The sequence below is a fragment of the Micropterus dolomieu genome, linkage group LG07 (genome assembly GCF_021292245.1).
Source record: "Micropterus dolomieu isolate WLL.071019.BEF.003 ecotype Adirondacks linkage group LG07, ASM2129224v1, whole genome shotgun sequence".
Taxonomy (NCBI): Eukaryota; Metazoa; Chordata; class Actinopteri; order Centrarchiformes; family Centrarchidae; genus Micropterus; species Micropterus dolomieu.
Genome location: NC_060156.1, coordinates 6,562,852 through 6,580,459, shown reverse-complemented (window position 1 = coordinate 6,580,459; position 17,608 = coordinate 6,562,852). Strand labels below are relative to the sequence as shown.

The 17,608-nt window shown below is 38.3% G+C and overlaps 1 protein-coding gene across 1 annotated transcript in view; it reads right to left on the bottom strand.

Moving 5' to 3' along the window:
- Window positions 1-17,608, bottom strand: part of lrp1bb (low density lipoprotein receptor-related protein 1Bb) — a 288,718-nt gene that overhangs the window by 28,657 nt on the left and 242,453 nt on the right. The window contains exons 67-81 of the mRNA XM_046053790.1: window positions 15,356-15,472; window positions 14,136-14,242; window positions 12,295-12,427; window positions 9,963-10,069; window positions 9,602-9,734; window positions 9,095-9,217; window positions 8,776-8,898; window positions 7,204-7,347; window positions 6,798-6,932; window positions 5,729-5,848; window positions 5,291-5,532; window positions 4,774-4,997; window positions 3,869-3,975; window positions 2,707-2,823; window positions 2,274-2,447 (exon numbers count right to left, since the gene is read on the bottom strand). Of these exons, the coding sequence (XP_045909746.1) occupies window positions 2,274-2,447; window positions 2,707-2,823; window positions 3,869-3,975; window positions 4,774-4,997; window positions 5,291-5,532; window positions 5,729-5,848; window positions 6,798-6,932; window positions 7,204-7,347; window positions 8,776-8,898; window positions 9,095-9,217; window positions 9,602-9,734; window positions 9,963-10,069; window positions 12,295-12,427; window positions 14,136-14,242; window positions 15,356-15,472 (2,106 nt within the window). The remainder of the gene's footprint in view (window positions 1-2,273; window positions 2,448-2,706; window positions 2,824-3,868; window positions 3,976-4,773; window positions 4,998-5,290; window positions 5,533-5,728; window positions 5,849-6,797; window positions 6,933-7,203; window positions 7,348-8,775; window positions 8,899-9,094; window positions 9,218-9,601; window positions 9,735-9,962; window positions 10,070-12,294; window positions 12,428-14,135; window positions 14,243-15,355; window positions 15,473-17,608) is intronic.

Below are 17,608 nucleotides of genomic sequence, written 5' to 3'. Positions count from 1 at the left end.
TGGAGAGACCTGAAAATGGCTGTCCACCAACGTTTACCATCCAACCTGACAGAACTGGAGAGGATCTGCAAGGAGGAATGGCAGAGGATACCCAAATCCAGATGTGAAAAACTTGTTGCATCTTTCCCAAAACGACTCATGGCTGTATTAGATCAAAAGGGTGCTTCTACTAAATACTGAGCAAAGGGTCTGAATACTTATGACCATGTGATATTTCAGTTTTTCTTTTTTAATAATTTTGCAAAAATTTCTACATTTCTGTTTTTTTCTGTCAAGATGGGGTGCTGAGTGTACATTACTGAGAAATAAAATGAACTTTTTTGATTTTTGGAAAATGGCTGCAATGAAACAAAGAGTGAAAAATTTAAAGGGGTCTGAATACTTTCCGTACCCACTGTATATTTTTATTTTATTTTATATTGCATATACTTATATTTATACTGTATCTTTTACTTGTCTTCTGTGTTTTTATTTGGAGCCTTGCAACACAATCTCGCTCAAATGTACATTGTGAATGTGTCTAAATGTCTGTTTTATTATAATATGTGATCTTTGTAAAAGTAGAATAGATATAATAGCAGGTTACAGAAATCAAATCAATGTCCCCATACGTGGTCAGTTGGTTTTTGGTATATAAAAACATTTTACTCTAAATTTTAATTTATAAAACATAAACCTGTTAATAATACTTTACTGCACATACTCCTATGTACTATCTACATACTACTATTATATCTTGATTGACCTCCTTGAATAAAAGCTTTTCACAGATATGACTGAGGCATTTAGCACATGGCAATCACAATTGGCCATCTTGGATTGATGAGGTCATCAAGCAATAAATACTTGGAAAACAGGAAAGTAACCACTGTTAACAATGTTGCCATCAATCAACTGAGACTGTCCTCAAATGACTTGGAGAACATAACCATAATATAGTAGCCCAAAATTTTGTTAAAATAACTGTCCACCATGCATGAAAGGGTTAAAGCAACCCAATGCATCTAACAGAGCGCTAAAGAGGCCAAATCAACTGTGTCCAAATGTGATTTAGATTTATAGATTTGTAATGATCTGGCTTTAACACCCTCAGTTCCTCACCATCAGTTCCTAGTGTTTCTTATGTTTTCCCCTTTCTAGTGTTGTCTGTGTCCTGTGTGTGTGTGTGTGTGTGTGTGTGTGTGTGTGTGTGTGTCGGCAAACTGACCATGGCAGCTCTGCACACCTGAGAGTCATTCCACAATCAACCCCTGCAGTTCATAAACCCCAGCTCTGCACTTCGTACTTTGCCAGGTCGTCTGTTCCCTTCAGTGGTACTAGTGCTATGGCCTAATTTGAGAAGAGACTAGTTTTGTGATTTTGCTACCTGAATTATTTCCAATTACTTCAGGCTTTTGGCCCTGGAAAAGGACAACTGTGTTTTGCCAATTATCAATAAATCCCCAATGATTTCTCCTTTTAACACTTTCTCAGTGTCACATCTGAGTCCTCTCAGCGACCAGCCCTTAACATTCAGAGGTTATGTTATTTTTCTAATGAAATCATATAATTTTGTCGACCCACTTTATGTCTCTGACAGGTCATTATTGGTTACAACACTGGTCCATACAGTATATACTAAAAACATAAAACTAATCAGCGCTCATATATGTCTTACAGATGAGGATGAACGCTCAAAACAAATCAAAATGGTTGTTAGGGTTTTGTTCAAGATATCAGGCCTGTATGTCATAGCTTTTTGCAGGCTGTGTACATCTTCTGCCCACAGACTACACACTACACGGCTGGCCTAATGAGTCTCTGGGGAATGGAACAGCTGCCCTTTAAGTGAAAAACTGACCAAGACTGAGCTGTCAGATGCACTATAACCATTAACACCAGCGATGTAACAAATCACTAAAGTTGGTCTCCTACAGTGAGAGATTGTGCTGATTGACTGAGTCTCAGGAAATAGATGTGTTTAAATGTGACCAGAGAAATGATAATGACAACGAGAACATAACTACAACTACAACTTAAATAAAGTAAACATGTAAAAAAGAAACAGTATTTCAAAGAAAATAAAAAGTGACAATGAAACTATGAATACAACCTGAAAACTAACAAAAAATTAATTGGAACTGATATAAATATGACAAATGATAAATTGATAAATTTAAAAATCTAAACCTGTTAGGGGCCATCTTAATTTTGTAATCTCCTCCCAGTAATTCCCCAAAAGCAATGATATGCATATAGCATTAATATTTATTATTTAATACTTAAAAACTTACCATCTTGCTGTTTGTAACGGTGGGAGATCAGAACATTAGTAGGCTTCTCCATGCCTAAATTGAGAAATTCCACCGACTGTTTGCCATACTTGTGAATCTTGAAGATCTCATGCTTTAGTCCAGTCCCATAGATATAGTCTTCAAAAATATCAATTCTGTATGGCTGGGAAATTCCTGTAGATCCAGCAGAGACAAAGAAAGCAGAAGTAACTCTTTAAGAAAACTTGCCTTGGGTTAATGAAAGTTTGTATCCTGGGGTGGATAGAAGAAGCAATAACATGCAGCGTGGGCAGATTGATCTTAACACACTTTATTTAGTAGAAGCTTACCCTTCAGAGACATACAAGGAGTGATTTTGTTGCAATGTTGATATAAAGTAGTATGAATACTATGTGTTTAAAGAAGTTGTGCTTTAGTTTCCAGTTGGCTTTACCGTGTCTGTCACTGATTGTCACCAGAGGGTCTGAGCCGTCCAATCTCATGCTCCCTATCAGTGATAGCTCAGGATCTGCCCAGTATAATCGTTGGTTGAAATAATCAATGGCCAGCCCTGTGGGAGGATGAATGAAAGATTTATTTACCTGTCAAATTACACAGCGATCATCATGCAATTCCTAATTGCAGGTTACCTTAAGATAGACTTAAGGAATCAGAATCACCACACACATGTAGCAGATCAACAGAACATGAATACAGGGTTTCTTGTCTTTCTAACCCTATCTATTGCTTGTGTCAGTATAACATAGTAGATTACTATCTTGTTGTGCAATGCACCTTTGATGGCAGAGTGTAGGCGTTCTTAGTGTACATTCCACTCACTTTTATTTTCTCCCAAAAGTCTGACTGGATAATTGAGCACCTTGCTGGGCATTTAAATAGGTTTGCGTTTTTCCACAGATGATGAATTCCTCTTTCTGTGACCAAGACAGAGCGTGGGTCCCTTGAATTAAAGGAGGCCAAAGCAGCTCTTCAAAACTAGATCAGCACTAAGTGTCTCCCTATAGACACACCAATAAATTCTGAGAGGCTGTAAAGTATTCTTTACTTACATTACCTTGGTGTTGTTTTCTATATCTTTAGTTGGCATATAAAAGCTTTGGATTTAAAATGTATACATTGTGAATGTGTACTGCGACTGCACTGGCTCTAAAGTATATAATACATAGTGCTTATTAATGTATATTCAACATAGTTATACTATAGTATATGGGTAATAACATACTCCAAACTGGAGAACTTGATGACACGTGTCCCTATGGGTATCCATCCTGCACTATAACTAATGTTAATAATGTAATTTAATGAGATATACAATTACAAACAGCTTTAGTTCAAAGTGTGAACTTGCTCATGTGGATATCGGCTAATTAGGTTGTCAGCCTATTCAACATCTTCAGTAGCACAATGTAGTGGGCATGTCCACATGTTGTTAGTTTCACATGAACTTACATGAGGAACCCAAAACAGACAAAGAGTGATGAGAAATGTTTTTGTTTTTTTTAACTTAACAGTGTACCTTTTAAGATGCCAAGGTAACGATGGGAAATAAATAAAATTAATGTAAATAGCTTATGGGCTTTAAAATAAATACCTACCAGTTGGTCTCCTGAGATTTTTGTCCAGGAGCACTCTGCGTAAGGAGCCATCCATGGCTGATTCCTCTATATGAGAGTGATCACCTATTACGCTCCAGTACATCATCCTGCAACAGACCAAGAGAAATACTGAACCTCCCTGACACCATAAAAATAAAATATCATGGACAGAAATATGCCTTTGTACCTATATAGCCAAATAAATGAATGCATATAGCCTGTCCAACTGTGTCACAGCTATTGCAACACACTGTGCTTCTTATCACAGATTTGTATAAATCCTTCTTTCCTTGGCGATGATGTAACATCTATCAGCATAATGTAAGTGCAATTCCAAACCTATTGAACATTACGGACAAATAATGTTCTTACATCTTTACTTGCCAACTAATAAAGTATTAGATGGTGATGCGGCTGAAGAACATTTGGTAAGCCTGAAGATTAACTGAGAGTGATGTATCACAACCACATGTGGGTGTGGTGGCTTTGTTGTTGTTGGAGGGCACATTTGATGGAGCTGGTCTGAGTAATGTGATGTAATAGGCAATGTAACTGATTAAGCTAATTCCACTGCCGCTCAGTAATTAATAATATGCTTACATTTTCAGTGATCATTAAGCAATAGGTAATACATTTTCTAGTATTGGAAATTGATCCACTGTCAAAAAGTGCACAGAGGTCCAAAGGTCCATGTCTTAATAATATTTGTTTAGCCCATAGATAGCTTGATGGCTAAGGGTGCACTTTCTGTAGCTGCTTCAAATACCAGTGCTTAGCCAGTAAAAAGCTTGTTTTGTGAGGCAACAGCAAGGCATGTTTGACAAGACATCTGGCCTAATTGTTGACAGAAGTTGGGAGCTGAGAGATGTCAGTAGGAAAAGAGAATAGCTCTGTGGCCGACTTACCCTCTGGCTGGGTTGACAGCAATGGCGTATGGCTCTCCTGCTATGTCAGTAATTAAGCGGGTGCAATTTGGCCCCTTAAGTTGCCCCACATTTATGGAATATCGTAATTTAGTCCAGTGGGCTGTGTAATAGCTGAACCAGTGCATCCGAGAGTGATCAGTCCAATAAATGTTGCCTGTGATCCAGTCAGCAGAAATATCTCTGGGTCGACGAAAGTCTGAACACTGCAACCAATAATAGCCACAAAGTCAGGTGCTCTATTCAACTTTTGTTCCTTCATTGACTTTAAATTGTGTCTCATAAAGATAGCAGTTATACATTACGTATAGTGCAGTCTACTGTACGAAACAGCTTAACATGTCATTTTTTATCTTTTTTTTTAAATTGACTACATGAACAATTGACCAGCTATAAAAACCTTATAACAATAGATTTTATAAACAAAACAGTGAATATCCAATATACATAAAATATTGCTAGGATGTTTGAAAAAAAGCCACAGGTTAGATATACTTACAATGTTTCTGACATTTGTTTTAGTTTGACTTCTTTCTAGAGTGTCTTTGTAAAAAATTCCACCAGGGTTAAATTGGGTAGCCCAGATAAACTTTTGGTGGTGAAACAGAGCATCCATGCCGATAATGCGGGCATTGTCCTCAATGTGAGTGAGCAGTTTGTGGCCGTGGCTCTGGTTAAATGGATACACAAAACTTCGTATTTCAGTATCATTAGCTATGTAGAGCACGCGATCTTCTGGTCCTGCCCGGAGAGTTAATATGTAAAAAAAAAAAAAGAAAAGAAAATGTTCTAAATTCCATTTTTTTAACAGTTTCAGCACAGTACACACAGATACAGTTACAACACTGTACTCATTTTACAATGAGGTCAAATCACCACATTAGAATTTATGCAAAGTCCACCAAAGGATGTCTGATATTAAACTTTAGGATCATACCTTTTGCTATGCAGTTGCCATTGATCTCCTTATAATTTCGGTCACATGTGCACTTAAAAGATCCTTTAGTGTTTGTGCAATAATGAGGACACGTGTCGAACTGCAGACATTCATTTATTTCTGAAAAAAAAGAGAGACTGATTTACTGAGGAACTGGTTGCTTTAGAAAAGTTAGAGAAATATTATATTTTTCAACATTGATGAAACACTTAGGCTGCACACTCGGATGATATATGAGAAATACATTCCAGCACAGAACAGTCAGGACAAGGCCAAAAGTGGTTGTGGTCAAGACATGATATGCAAAGCAAGAAATACAGTATGAACTTTATTTACATTGTCCCCTGATAAGTGACGCCCTCAATGCATTTGTGAAGAGGAAATTATACACATGCACTAAACGACACTCAGTTTGGCAATAACTATCAGACAAAAGCCATTAACTGGGGAAAAAAGAACCAAGTCAGTAGGTTGACTAAATAATCAAAACCGCAAAATGCCTTAAGGAGAGTGTGGTGTGCGTGGGAGAGGGGATCAACACTGTGACATTTGGAAAGCAAATATCCGTTTGTATTTTTATAATACTAAAATGACTTTTGATACAGAATCTCTCTCTTTGCAGTATTTTATTCCTTGACTTTATCCAACATTAACTTTGTTTTGATTTATCATCAACACACATTCTGTTGTAGTTTGTCAACAGTTTTTGATGTCAGCATAATTCTATGGCTACTGTCAGTCTGTGTGTCCTGTCAAGAGTTTCTCCACGTGATGGGGATGGAGAACAATCACATGTTTGGACACAACTGAAATAGCCATGTTATTTGTGTTTTCATTGCAGAGAACCGGCTTTTCTGTTTATCAGCATATGCAAATCAAATGACTTTTTAAAACCCCAAGGACTATCATTTCATATATGACACCTTTTTGCAACATAAAATAAAATGCCATATCTGGCTGATCTAAGGATAATAAGTTGTTAACCCATCAGTCCAGTAAATAGAGCTGTAGTGACTGAACTAGCAATCGGTAAACTGTTACAATAGGAAAAAAATTGATTATACATTACCTTCACACTGGCCTGTCTTTTGGTTTCTCTTAAACCCAGGTTTGCATTGACATATAGCATTAGCATTTGTCTGGTTGCAAACAGCATCCTCTCCACATGGATTTGTTTTCTTTCCACATACATCTCCGCTGGAAACTACAAATAAAGACTTTGATTACACTTCAGTCCTCTGCATCTAAGACACCTGCTGTGTTTTTCTTTTGATGTGCAAAAGCCAGGAGGGCATCATCGTCTTTCATATAGCACACAACACACCTCAAACATGGGCATACATATATTACCATAAATAACAAAACATTACATTTAAAATGAAGAGATTGCCGAGCTTCTTGATAACATCATGGTGACATTCAGTACTCTTCATGCTTCTTTGATCTGTTTGCTCAAGTCAACTGGTGCTACTTACAAGCCTTGCAGTCTTGCTCGTCCGAGCCACCATCGCCGCAGTCACTGAAGAGGTCGCACTGCAGCTGGATTGGGATGCAGCGTTGGCTGCTGCAGGTGAACTCTGTTTTCCCACAATGCCGAGGTCTTCCGGCCACCACCTCTGCTTAAGTACACACACTCAGTGTCAGTTGAAGATAATTTTGTTAACAAAATATTTTCTTTCAGAATATTTTAACTGTAATTATTGACAGTTTGTCAGTTTGTTGCTGTTCTCAAAATAAAAGATGTACACTATCACAGAGACAGCTGTTTGCTTATAATCTAGCCGACAAAAACGTTCAGCTACTTTGCGTAAATTTTGTTAGTGGTCATCAATTTACTTGAATTCACCATCCAGCTTTCATCTTTCATAGCAAAATATACCAAAAAAAGAACGAGAGGTTGACATGCACCCCAAACACAACAGAGAGGAGGAAGGGACTGGAACAAAAATAAGTAATAGACAGGTGGATGGAGGGAACAATGAGACTGGGGTGAGATTGAAGGGATGGATAGAGGGAAGAAGCATACAATGGTGAGAGGTAATGGAGTGAGGTAAGAGATTGATGGATATATCAATGAAATCAGAGAGGAAGATGAATAGAGGACAGGAGGAATAGAAGAGTGAAAGATGAGAAGACGACAAAGTGATTTGTCCCTTCCTTTCTTGTCTGCTCTGTGTGATTGTTCACAGCAGGCTTGTGTTGAGAGAAGACATCAGGACACAGTAAAAGCTGCAGACAGAGGTTGTGCCTCTGGGCATATCAGAGAAAATAAAAAGCCAACACAAACATTAAGTACACTATATCTTTTACAATGCAGCCTGTACACTTTGTACTGTAAACAATCTTAAGAGTGATGATTTGCAGCACATGTAGCTAACTACGGGTATAAAAAGAAATGTCAACTCCCATATTTGAAAATACGCTTTCCCATAATTCTCAAACTGCGCACGACTGTGTTATTGCACGACAGACAGTACAGTAGGTACAAGGTACTCAAGTCAGTTCAAGGCCATGTAATCCTCTTATGCATTAGGAATCAGGCCTAAGCTTTGTCTGTGCAACTTTGAAACCCCATTTAACATGTCATTAGAAACCTGCTGGACATACTAACATTTACCATCCTGGTCAGTGTTTGACATTATATACCAAAGGATACCACATGGGCAAGAGAGGCCAAAAAAGTAATGTTAATGATCCAGCTTTTGTTCAATTTGTTTTGAAACAATGGTACCCAATCTTGGGATTCAGGACCCCTAATGGGGGTCACATAAATAAATCAAAGTGGTCATGAGAACAGGAATACATTTATTAAAAATCCCACAACACATTTAATAAAAATTCAGGATATATTTAACTCTTGAGCCCTTAAAAATTTGTTAAATAATCTAAGATATAAATACCATTATTAATTTATTAAACAATATCTGCACCTCTGAAGATCCACTTAATCAGGGGGTATTATCAAATAATACAAGTAGCACTCTGTTTAATAAACTGACCATAATGTCAATTCTATTTTCATATAAAAATATGCATTCTGTGCTCACCACACTCTTCCTCATCCGAGTTGTCACCACAGTCGTCCACTTTGTTGCACACTTGGTCTGTGCGCAGACACACATGATCATTTCTGCAACGGAATGGTCTTGTAGGAGGGCAGGGAAGTTTAGCTGGAGTTAAAAGACGGTAAAAGCTAATGGATATGTCTTTCAAGACAAAAACAACAACAAAAAACCCCCAACTGTGTGCAATCTTTTATGAAAGGACAATGAATACTCCCTCTCTGAGAAAAGTAAAGTAGTGGCTTATAAAATATGGATCAGTTGTCTTCAAAGCAAAGCCTTTTGAGTGACAATTTCAACCCACCACACATGTCTATGTCTTCATCAGAGTTATCACCGCAATCGTCCTTGCCGTCACACACCCATGTGTGGAGTTTGCATAAGGTGTTGTTGCAAATGAATTCATCAGCCCGGCAGAAGAAAGCACCTGCAATTACACAGACTTTTAACACTTGAAATTAGGTTTAAAAAAGTGCATTCAAGGTTGCTTTCAAAAACTGTCTATGACAAGATTATAATGACAGATCATTTTACGTAATGATCAAGACAGCCCTGTCTTTTGCCTCAGAAGAGTCTAAATCTATTTCTGTCTTTCATCTCATCTAAAATCTCTCACTCTCATTATATTTTAAAACCTCTGCCACATGTGCTCACAACTCACCTGTCCTATATGATTCTCTGTTGTTCTATCCCCTTTATATTAAACTAAATTAAAGATTTGAGGGAGCATAATGTATTACCTTCAGGGTCACCAAAATCATACCACAAAGCATCAACACACTCACATGAGGTCACATTTGTGTAAACCTACCCTGGCTGCAGTTTTCCTCGTCACTGTGGTCCATGCAGTCCAACGTGTCATCGCAGCGCCAGCGTCGAGGGATACAGTGAGCACGATTCAGACAGAGAAACTCATCTTCTCTGCACTCCTTCACACAGCCAATCTGCCAGCAAAGAATCACCATAAATCATGAAAAGTGTCCCTTCTAGTGAAGTTGTCAGCTGCAATCAAAGGAAACTAAAACACAGAATGATTCACGTTTTAACCCGGGCTGATCCACGATTAAACAAGCAGCTCCTCGTCATTGAACTACTGTACACTGTGAAGCTGCACTACTTAAATACAAATAATTTTTTGGTTGCTTTTAGGAATCATTTGAAGCTGCACTGACCTCATCCGAGCCATCCAAACAGTTGTCATGTCCATCACACCGCAGGCTGGCTGAGACACACCCTCCACTGGCACACACATACTCGTTGACGGAACATGAAGGGATTACTAGAAAAGGGCAAAGTATATCAGTCAACAGCCTAGACAACTAGAAAACACTCAGGTGAGACCCTTAAAGTTTCTTGCTGACTATAAACTACAGCTCTTGGAGAGAAATTGTTGGAACTTGTCGCTCCTAAATACAGTATGATGTTATCCTGCAGGTTAGCGAGCTCATACTGTGTACTACCTGCTGCTGAACAAAGTGCTTAACAGCAAAACTCAGAGAAAATCAGCAGAACTGAAGCCATTTCTACTCTGCAAAATTATCTCATGTATTGTAGAACTTTTTATTTTCTAGGTCCGCAATAGCATTACAGTACATAGAGACAATCTTTTTCTTCATACACTGATCAATTCTTCAACCAGTTCAACCAAGTTTATGTGGCATGATAATAAGGTGTTAATCCATGATACATAATGGATTTATGCCCATGCAATAAGGGATACCTTCTTTTAAATAAAAATCTAAACCTTGCAATGGGGACATTTTTATGTTATTTTATAGTATTTTTTATGTTATGATATTATGTTATTTCTTTAAGAGAAATGCCCTTGTACAGGGCAACATTGAAACTTTCATTGTATCACACACTCCCAGCTATTGAAAGAGAACCTTTTCTTTCAGCAGAGTAATATAAATTACTGAATTGTATGAACTCCAGAAACAAAGGTTACAATATTGTAACCAAAGTCCTTGTTGTAACCATAGTTTTATTAGCACAGACAGAGCCTTCAACTGGACTCTCCGAGTATTAGAATATTAGCACACTGAAAATTTGCATGTGCTTAGCCAATCCAAACGTCACTACCGATATGTGTGTGACACAGTATATATGGAAGCAGACTCGCTGCCTCTTCAGCGGACAGAGCAGCAGGGCCCATCGGTAGAGGGCTCCACCTGTGGTAATAGAACTAGGGTTACAATATCGTAACCTTCATTCTATTTCACACAGGCTCTGCCCTGTACTGGACTCTATGGGTACAGTGTAGTGATGTGCAGATCAATCCTAAAGTATCGATATTTCTGATACCAATGTTTCCTGCTCTAGGATCAAGACTCGGTAATTTGGAGTGAGTGTGTGTTTTATCATAAGTATCTTACTGTCACCAGGATGGTCTAATTATAGGCTACTCGGTTGATAGGAACTACTTTTCCTTCCGCCTGTCAAAGTCATGCTTGCGCTACGGCTCTGTGATGGAGCTTCTTTGAAGTGAGCCTCTGCAGACCTTTACATTTCTCGCGACCTAATACTGACTATGACTGACTGTAAAAGCCGTCACGTCTGGCTGTATTTTAGCTGTGAAGGTAATAATGACGCTGTGTGTGATGTGTGTGCAAAGACAGTGAAATACTTTGGCAACATTGCAAACTTCGCTAAACATCTGAGATTAAGTCAAAATAATAGGATGATGTTATGAAGCAGCAGTTCTGAGCAAGATATTTTCATTATAATGAAAGAATATGACGGTAGTTTGATGTCTTGTCATTATGCAGCTATTATTTTGAATCGGTAAGGCTGCAGCCTACTCCTTATTTCTCTCATAAATACAGAAACGGGAGGGGGGACGTCACATTAAACTAGAAATAAAATATGTAAAAATTATTGGTATCGGCAATACCAGCCTGGGGATTACTTGGTATTGGATTGGATAGGAATTAAGTGGTATCGCACATCACTAGTACAGTGAGTGGAGCCCGATGACTATACTCCTGGCAGTGACAAGTCAACAACCCCGGCCACACTGAAGTCCACCAGCTATAGGTTAGTCGCCACAGCCCTGCTACCAGTGGCAAGGTCACTTCCCGTCTTCCTATAGGCTCAGGAGATGCATGTTGTTTCTTGGATAAGGCTTTACTAGCCACGCCATCTCCATAGCACACAAACAGGTATTGAGTGCATTGAATTCAGTACACTGCCAGATGACCGGGAGAACTGGGGAGACAAAGACTGACAGAGTCCGGCGAGCCGGCTATTAAAAACCTTTATGAAGCCGGATGATGGAGGATGCTGGAGGATGCTTCCATATATTCTATGCCACACATGTATCGGTGGTGACATGCAAGTTTTAAGTAGAAAATTCATGTATGCAAGTATAAATTCATGCGTGTGATTGAAAATAGCTATTACCCATGTAGTCCAGTAAATGCATGTTCTATGCACCAAATAGGACTCAGAAGTGCAAATCAGTAGTAGATCGTACATCTTACAAACTAGGACATCATTTTGCACCTGTTCCCTGGCAGTTTTTCTCATCTTCCCCCATCTTGCAATCTTCTTGGCCATCACACAGCCACTTCAATGAGATGCAGAGGTTGTTGTGACATCGAAACTGGTCATCTGCACAGTGCGCCTCACAGCTTTTCTGTAACGACACCGTATACAGTAAAAACATAATGTAAATTCATGGTAGAAAGCGCACGTTAAATATACTATATTATAGATATACTATCTTCAAGGCAAGATTTAATGTTCATTGTCTGCATTGTATGCATTCACAAAACACTGAGGAGTAGAAGTTCATGACATGTTGATTTAGAATTAATAAAACCAAATGTTTTGACATTATTGTTCCTAATATACACACTAACCACATTTATAGATATAAAAGTTAACAATGAAGTAATAATTATAATGATTATTCTTCACAATACAGACTTGGTGGTGATTTTGAACAAAACATAGCAAAAACAAATATAGAACAAAACATGTTCTAAATATATAAAATTGCGAATATCTTCGAAAGCTGAAGGAATACTGTTTGTTTTTTGTAGTAGAATAGCATTTGTTTACTGTAGTGAAGTCAAGGTATCAAACTATTTCTACTTGAGTACAGGACATGCTCAGTCTTCAACACAGTATTATTCCATGCTCAGGAAAATATTGGATGTTCAAACCATGGTGAATAACTAAATTTAATAATCACTGTATTTTTATAATGCTGATTGAAAGGCAACTTTCTTTCCTGATACTATTTGCCTGCACTGACCCCGGCAGTTGGCAGAGGGGAGACACATAATAAAGGGTTAATTAGGGTTGCACTGCTTTGCATGGAGAGGGTTTATATATAAAAATTGCTGTGCAAATGTTGAACAGAGCGATAAATTAACAAGAATAATGATTTGTAATAACAAGCCTTTGTCCTTGAATTATGCATTGCACTGCGTCATTACCACTGATGGGGCATTCTTTGTATGAATCCTGCAAAAAATCTCTTTACACCATGCTATTCTAGATAAAGGCACATTTAATTTAATTTATTCACATATTACATGAGTGTTAAATTACAATGGCAATTTGCAGCTTCATAAATTGAGATATTCAAGGATATTTATGAACAAAGCAAGCAGTCTTTGTTTTGCTGAAAGACATGGGGGATTAGGATTTTCAGAAGCAAATAAACACAAGGTATTTCATGCATTAATGTACTCAAAGGTACAATAACTCATCACAGTAACATTTTCTGTCCAGCATTGTTTTGGAATGAAGCAACCACGAAGAGGCAATTTGGATCGACACAATGAATTATGCCCAGAATGGGATTATTTTCTTTGCAAATGGCAATATACCCGTCCAATTTCATTTCCCTTTCCAGTTGGGATATTTAATCTGTGCTTGTGCTGCACGTTCAGATACTAACACACAAATTTCCAGGAGACCAATACAAGACTAAATTACATTATCCATATGTACATACTCTATATGTCTACGTATACTGTAGTTTAATTTTGTATTGCATTTCCAATAGCACATTTTGTGTAAACTGACCTGGAATATTCATATTAACCAGTATTGACCACCTAATGATATTGGTTAGCACATGGCTACATAAGATGAGTGCTTGGCATGCATTCCATACACATTGACAAAAGGCAGTATGCCAGAAAAGGCAACGTCCGAAATGTCAGTGTTTGATTTAAAAGGGTTCTTCTTGTGGAGCTATTTTGAAGTGTGCAGTATTTTATTCTTTATTTAGTGTCTTCCTAATATCTGTGCCTCATTAGCAGCAACTATGTGGCTATACCTTCCTATTTTATTTATAAGTAAGTGGTACACATATCTCAAACACTGGCCTCATCTGAATTATCCAGACAGTCATAGTCCCCATCACAGCGGAATCGGGAGGAGATGCAGTTTCCATTAGCGCAGGCAAAGTCCTTGTGGTTACAGGTGACTGGCTCTAGGTTAAGAACAACAGATACAAAATCATGCCAAAGAGATTATTTTCCAGCATTATACACAACAACCATATCCCCTGATACTGTTATTAGCCAAATGCCCTGTGTTTAGAATCACATACTAATGCATTGGCAAAACCATCGTTTTAGCTCATTAGAGTCACTTTATTATTAGAAATGGGGAAACTGGCAAAGCTGATCAAGATGTAAATACATTCATTGCTGCTCTCACAATGGAGGGGGCAACACACTCTCTGAAGCCAAAAATCTTGTATCTGCCATTTAGTGCAAGTATGTCCCTGAGGACAATATTAGGGCGCAGCTAAACAGCTGCATCAGATCCACTGTCTTGGCCCTCCCCTTGTTATCACGGACTGTTAGCTAAAGCAGGGTGTGTGTTATGAGTTGTGCTTCAACAGAGACTCCCAGCAGGCATTGCAGCAAAATCTGATTTGCAGCCTCTCCACTGTCTGCTGGTCCACCTGCTTAATTATTTGCCATCCAACACTTGACTGGCTTTTATTTGCATTTTAAGTGACATTAATAGGTATGGGGAATAAGCATCTAATAAATCACATAAATGATGCATACTCAGCAAAAACACACAGAAGGCATGCACATACTCATATGATGTACAGGCAAACAATTCCACTCACACACACACATAGAAGGACTTGAATGCACAAAATATATGAAATTTAACGACTTGGGTTACGAGTGTCATTTCACAAGTAAATAAAAGTTTTCTTCTAAAAATGATGATGAATGTCTAAACAAAAGGGAATAAGAGCTTGGTAAATTACAGAGAAGAGATGACATCAAGAGCTCAGGAGTCTGAGCCTCTCATTATTCTCAGAGAAACAGCTTGCATAATAAGAGTATGTTTTAAAGAGAGAGTTCAGCCTGGCTGTCTCGATAGTGGGAAACATTACCCAGGGTGTACAGATACAAGAGTGTGTGGGGGACGGAGATGGTTGTTGTGGTGGTTGTGGGAGGGGCGCTTAGGTGCCTTCAGAGTAGTCCAATTCTTCACTGCCTAAGTGAGTCTAGAACATCAACAGTGTATATAAACGAACAAACTGAGCTGACAGAAAGTGAAGGAGTCAGGTACTTACGGCAGTTCTCCTCGTCTGAGTTGTCTCCACAGTCATTCTGGCTGTCACACCTCCAGTGGTCTGGGATGCAGTTGTTATTCTCGCAGCGGAATTCATGAGGTCCGCAGGTCTTTTCATCTTTTTCATCAGGAGCAAACAAACAAGAAGATGAAAATGGCTTCAAAGAGCATGAATATTAATAGAGAGCTAGCTATCATACTTTCTACGTGTAATCATCGTTTCCTCAGGGTTTCCCAGAGCAACTCTGACACTGAGTTCAAAACACAGTATGAACTCCAGAGGCTAACACCGTAAGATGAAATACCTGACTGTGCTACCAATCATCCTCAACTGAATTTGTGACAGGAAGTTGGCAAAATGTAACTTTCTTCAAGAAAACTTCCAGAAAACCCCCCACAACAAATGCTGAATGATTATTAGATTTTGGCTGTTATATAATGAACCCAAACTGTGTTTCTGTTTCAGTGTCTTGTCAGTGCAAACAAGTACCTTGGGTAGATATGACAGTGACATACTGATATTAATAAATGCCATCTCTTGCCCATGTTACCTTGTTACTTGTTAACATGTTTACTGCTGCAAAAGGACACTGATCTCCACCGTTTACAGTGAAAAATGTCCTGTTGTGATGGGAACAGCTCTAATGCTCTAATCATCTTGTTCACAAGGTGTGAAAGTAGACACATAATAACATAAGCCAAAAGTAAATATGTCAAAAGGCCTGACTAAGGTAATGCTTCCTACTCAAAATGTCAAGCATGATAATCAGACTGAAAAATTCAGAGATGGGGGCAGAGATGCAGAGGTCTGGACACAGGTTACAAATTGTCAATGCAATAAACGGCATTTGAGAGTCTTACTGTGTCTTACTATCTATTTACTGAATATACTGTTTGAACTGACTGGAATTTTGGTGAGTGTGTCAACAGTGGCTTGCAGTTGTAAAAATATGGAAATATTTCAGTCCTAATATGCATGCATTCTAGTGTTAAACATTAATGGCTAAAGTTAAAATTATCCAAAATATCTGCATTTCTTTCAAAAAGAACAGCTGTTTTTGTATTTTCTCCAGCAATACTTCCTCAGAATGGGTTTTCAAAGTCAAACTAAGAGCTTGCTTTTAAAAAAATCAAGTCAGTGCAGATATCATCAGTGATAATGGCCAAGGTAACGTTGTTATCAGTTAGGTAAGAGATGCGTCAAAAGAGGAGGGTGGCAGATTCTGCCTGGATCTCTTTCCAACATGACAGCAGGAGGAGAGAATCAGGAGGGAAAGCTGAGTGCAGAAGCGGAGGACACAAGGCAGCTATTCATTAGGAAGCAGCTCAGTCACTTACAGCATATAAAAGATGTGACACAGGGAAAAAAAAGCTATTTTTTCCTGCCAAGTCAGAGCTCATTACGGTGCTAACAAGCAAAACTTCCTTAAACAGTCTGAGGTAATTCAAAGTGAAAATAAAATAGCTATAAAGCAACATTATCTGTTTTGTGTTTTCTGAAGTGGTGGGAACTTTTTAGCTGACCACTTATAAGATAACACCGACAAACACTGTACCATACAGTTAATAGAGGGGCTAAAGTCAAACATCAGTAAACTAGGCAAGGTGGGATAAACATGTACTCAATATTACATCAGGGTCTGCTCAAGTTAATTGACATTTAAACAGCAGCAAAACCTCGACATGAAACCAAGCTAAAATTACAAAAGATTCTATTTAGAGGAGATGTGAGGCATCAAACATCAAAGCATGAATCCTCTTTTAATAATACTCAAATTGGAATGTTGTGCAAGTTGAATATACCAGTAACAAAGCTAACAGGGTCATTATTCTTCCATAGTCACACCTATGAAGCAGCCCAAACACACACACACACACACACACACACACGAATGATTTGTCCCATGTATGTGCAGGCATGCAAACGTTTGTTTGCATGCCTGCACATACATTCCCCGACTGGTTTCAATCACATTAATGCACTAGCTTGTTGGCCAAAATAGTCAAATTTTTTACATTGTCAATTACTGACATCCTAGATTTTTTGTCTGCAACTGATGTATGACAATATATGAGCTGCATTTTTCATTTGTGTCCTTGGGTATGCGTTGCTGTTTTTTCCCCCTCTTTTGTTTAAGTACCTGCAGCATTCCCCTCTATACAAAGCGAGTGTTTGACAGCAACTTGATTTCATTAACAGCCATTACAAAAATTTTGTGCTTTACTCCATGTTTATAATGCACTCTAGATTTTA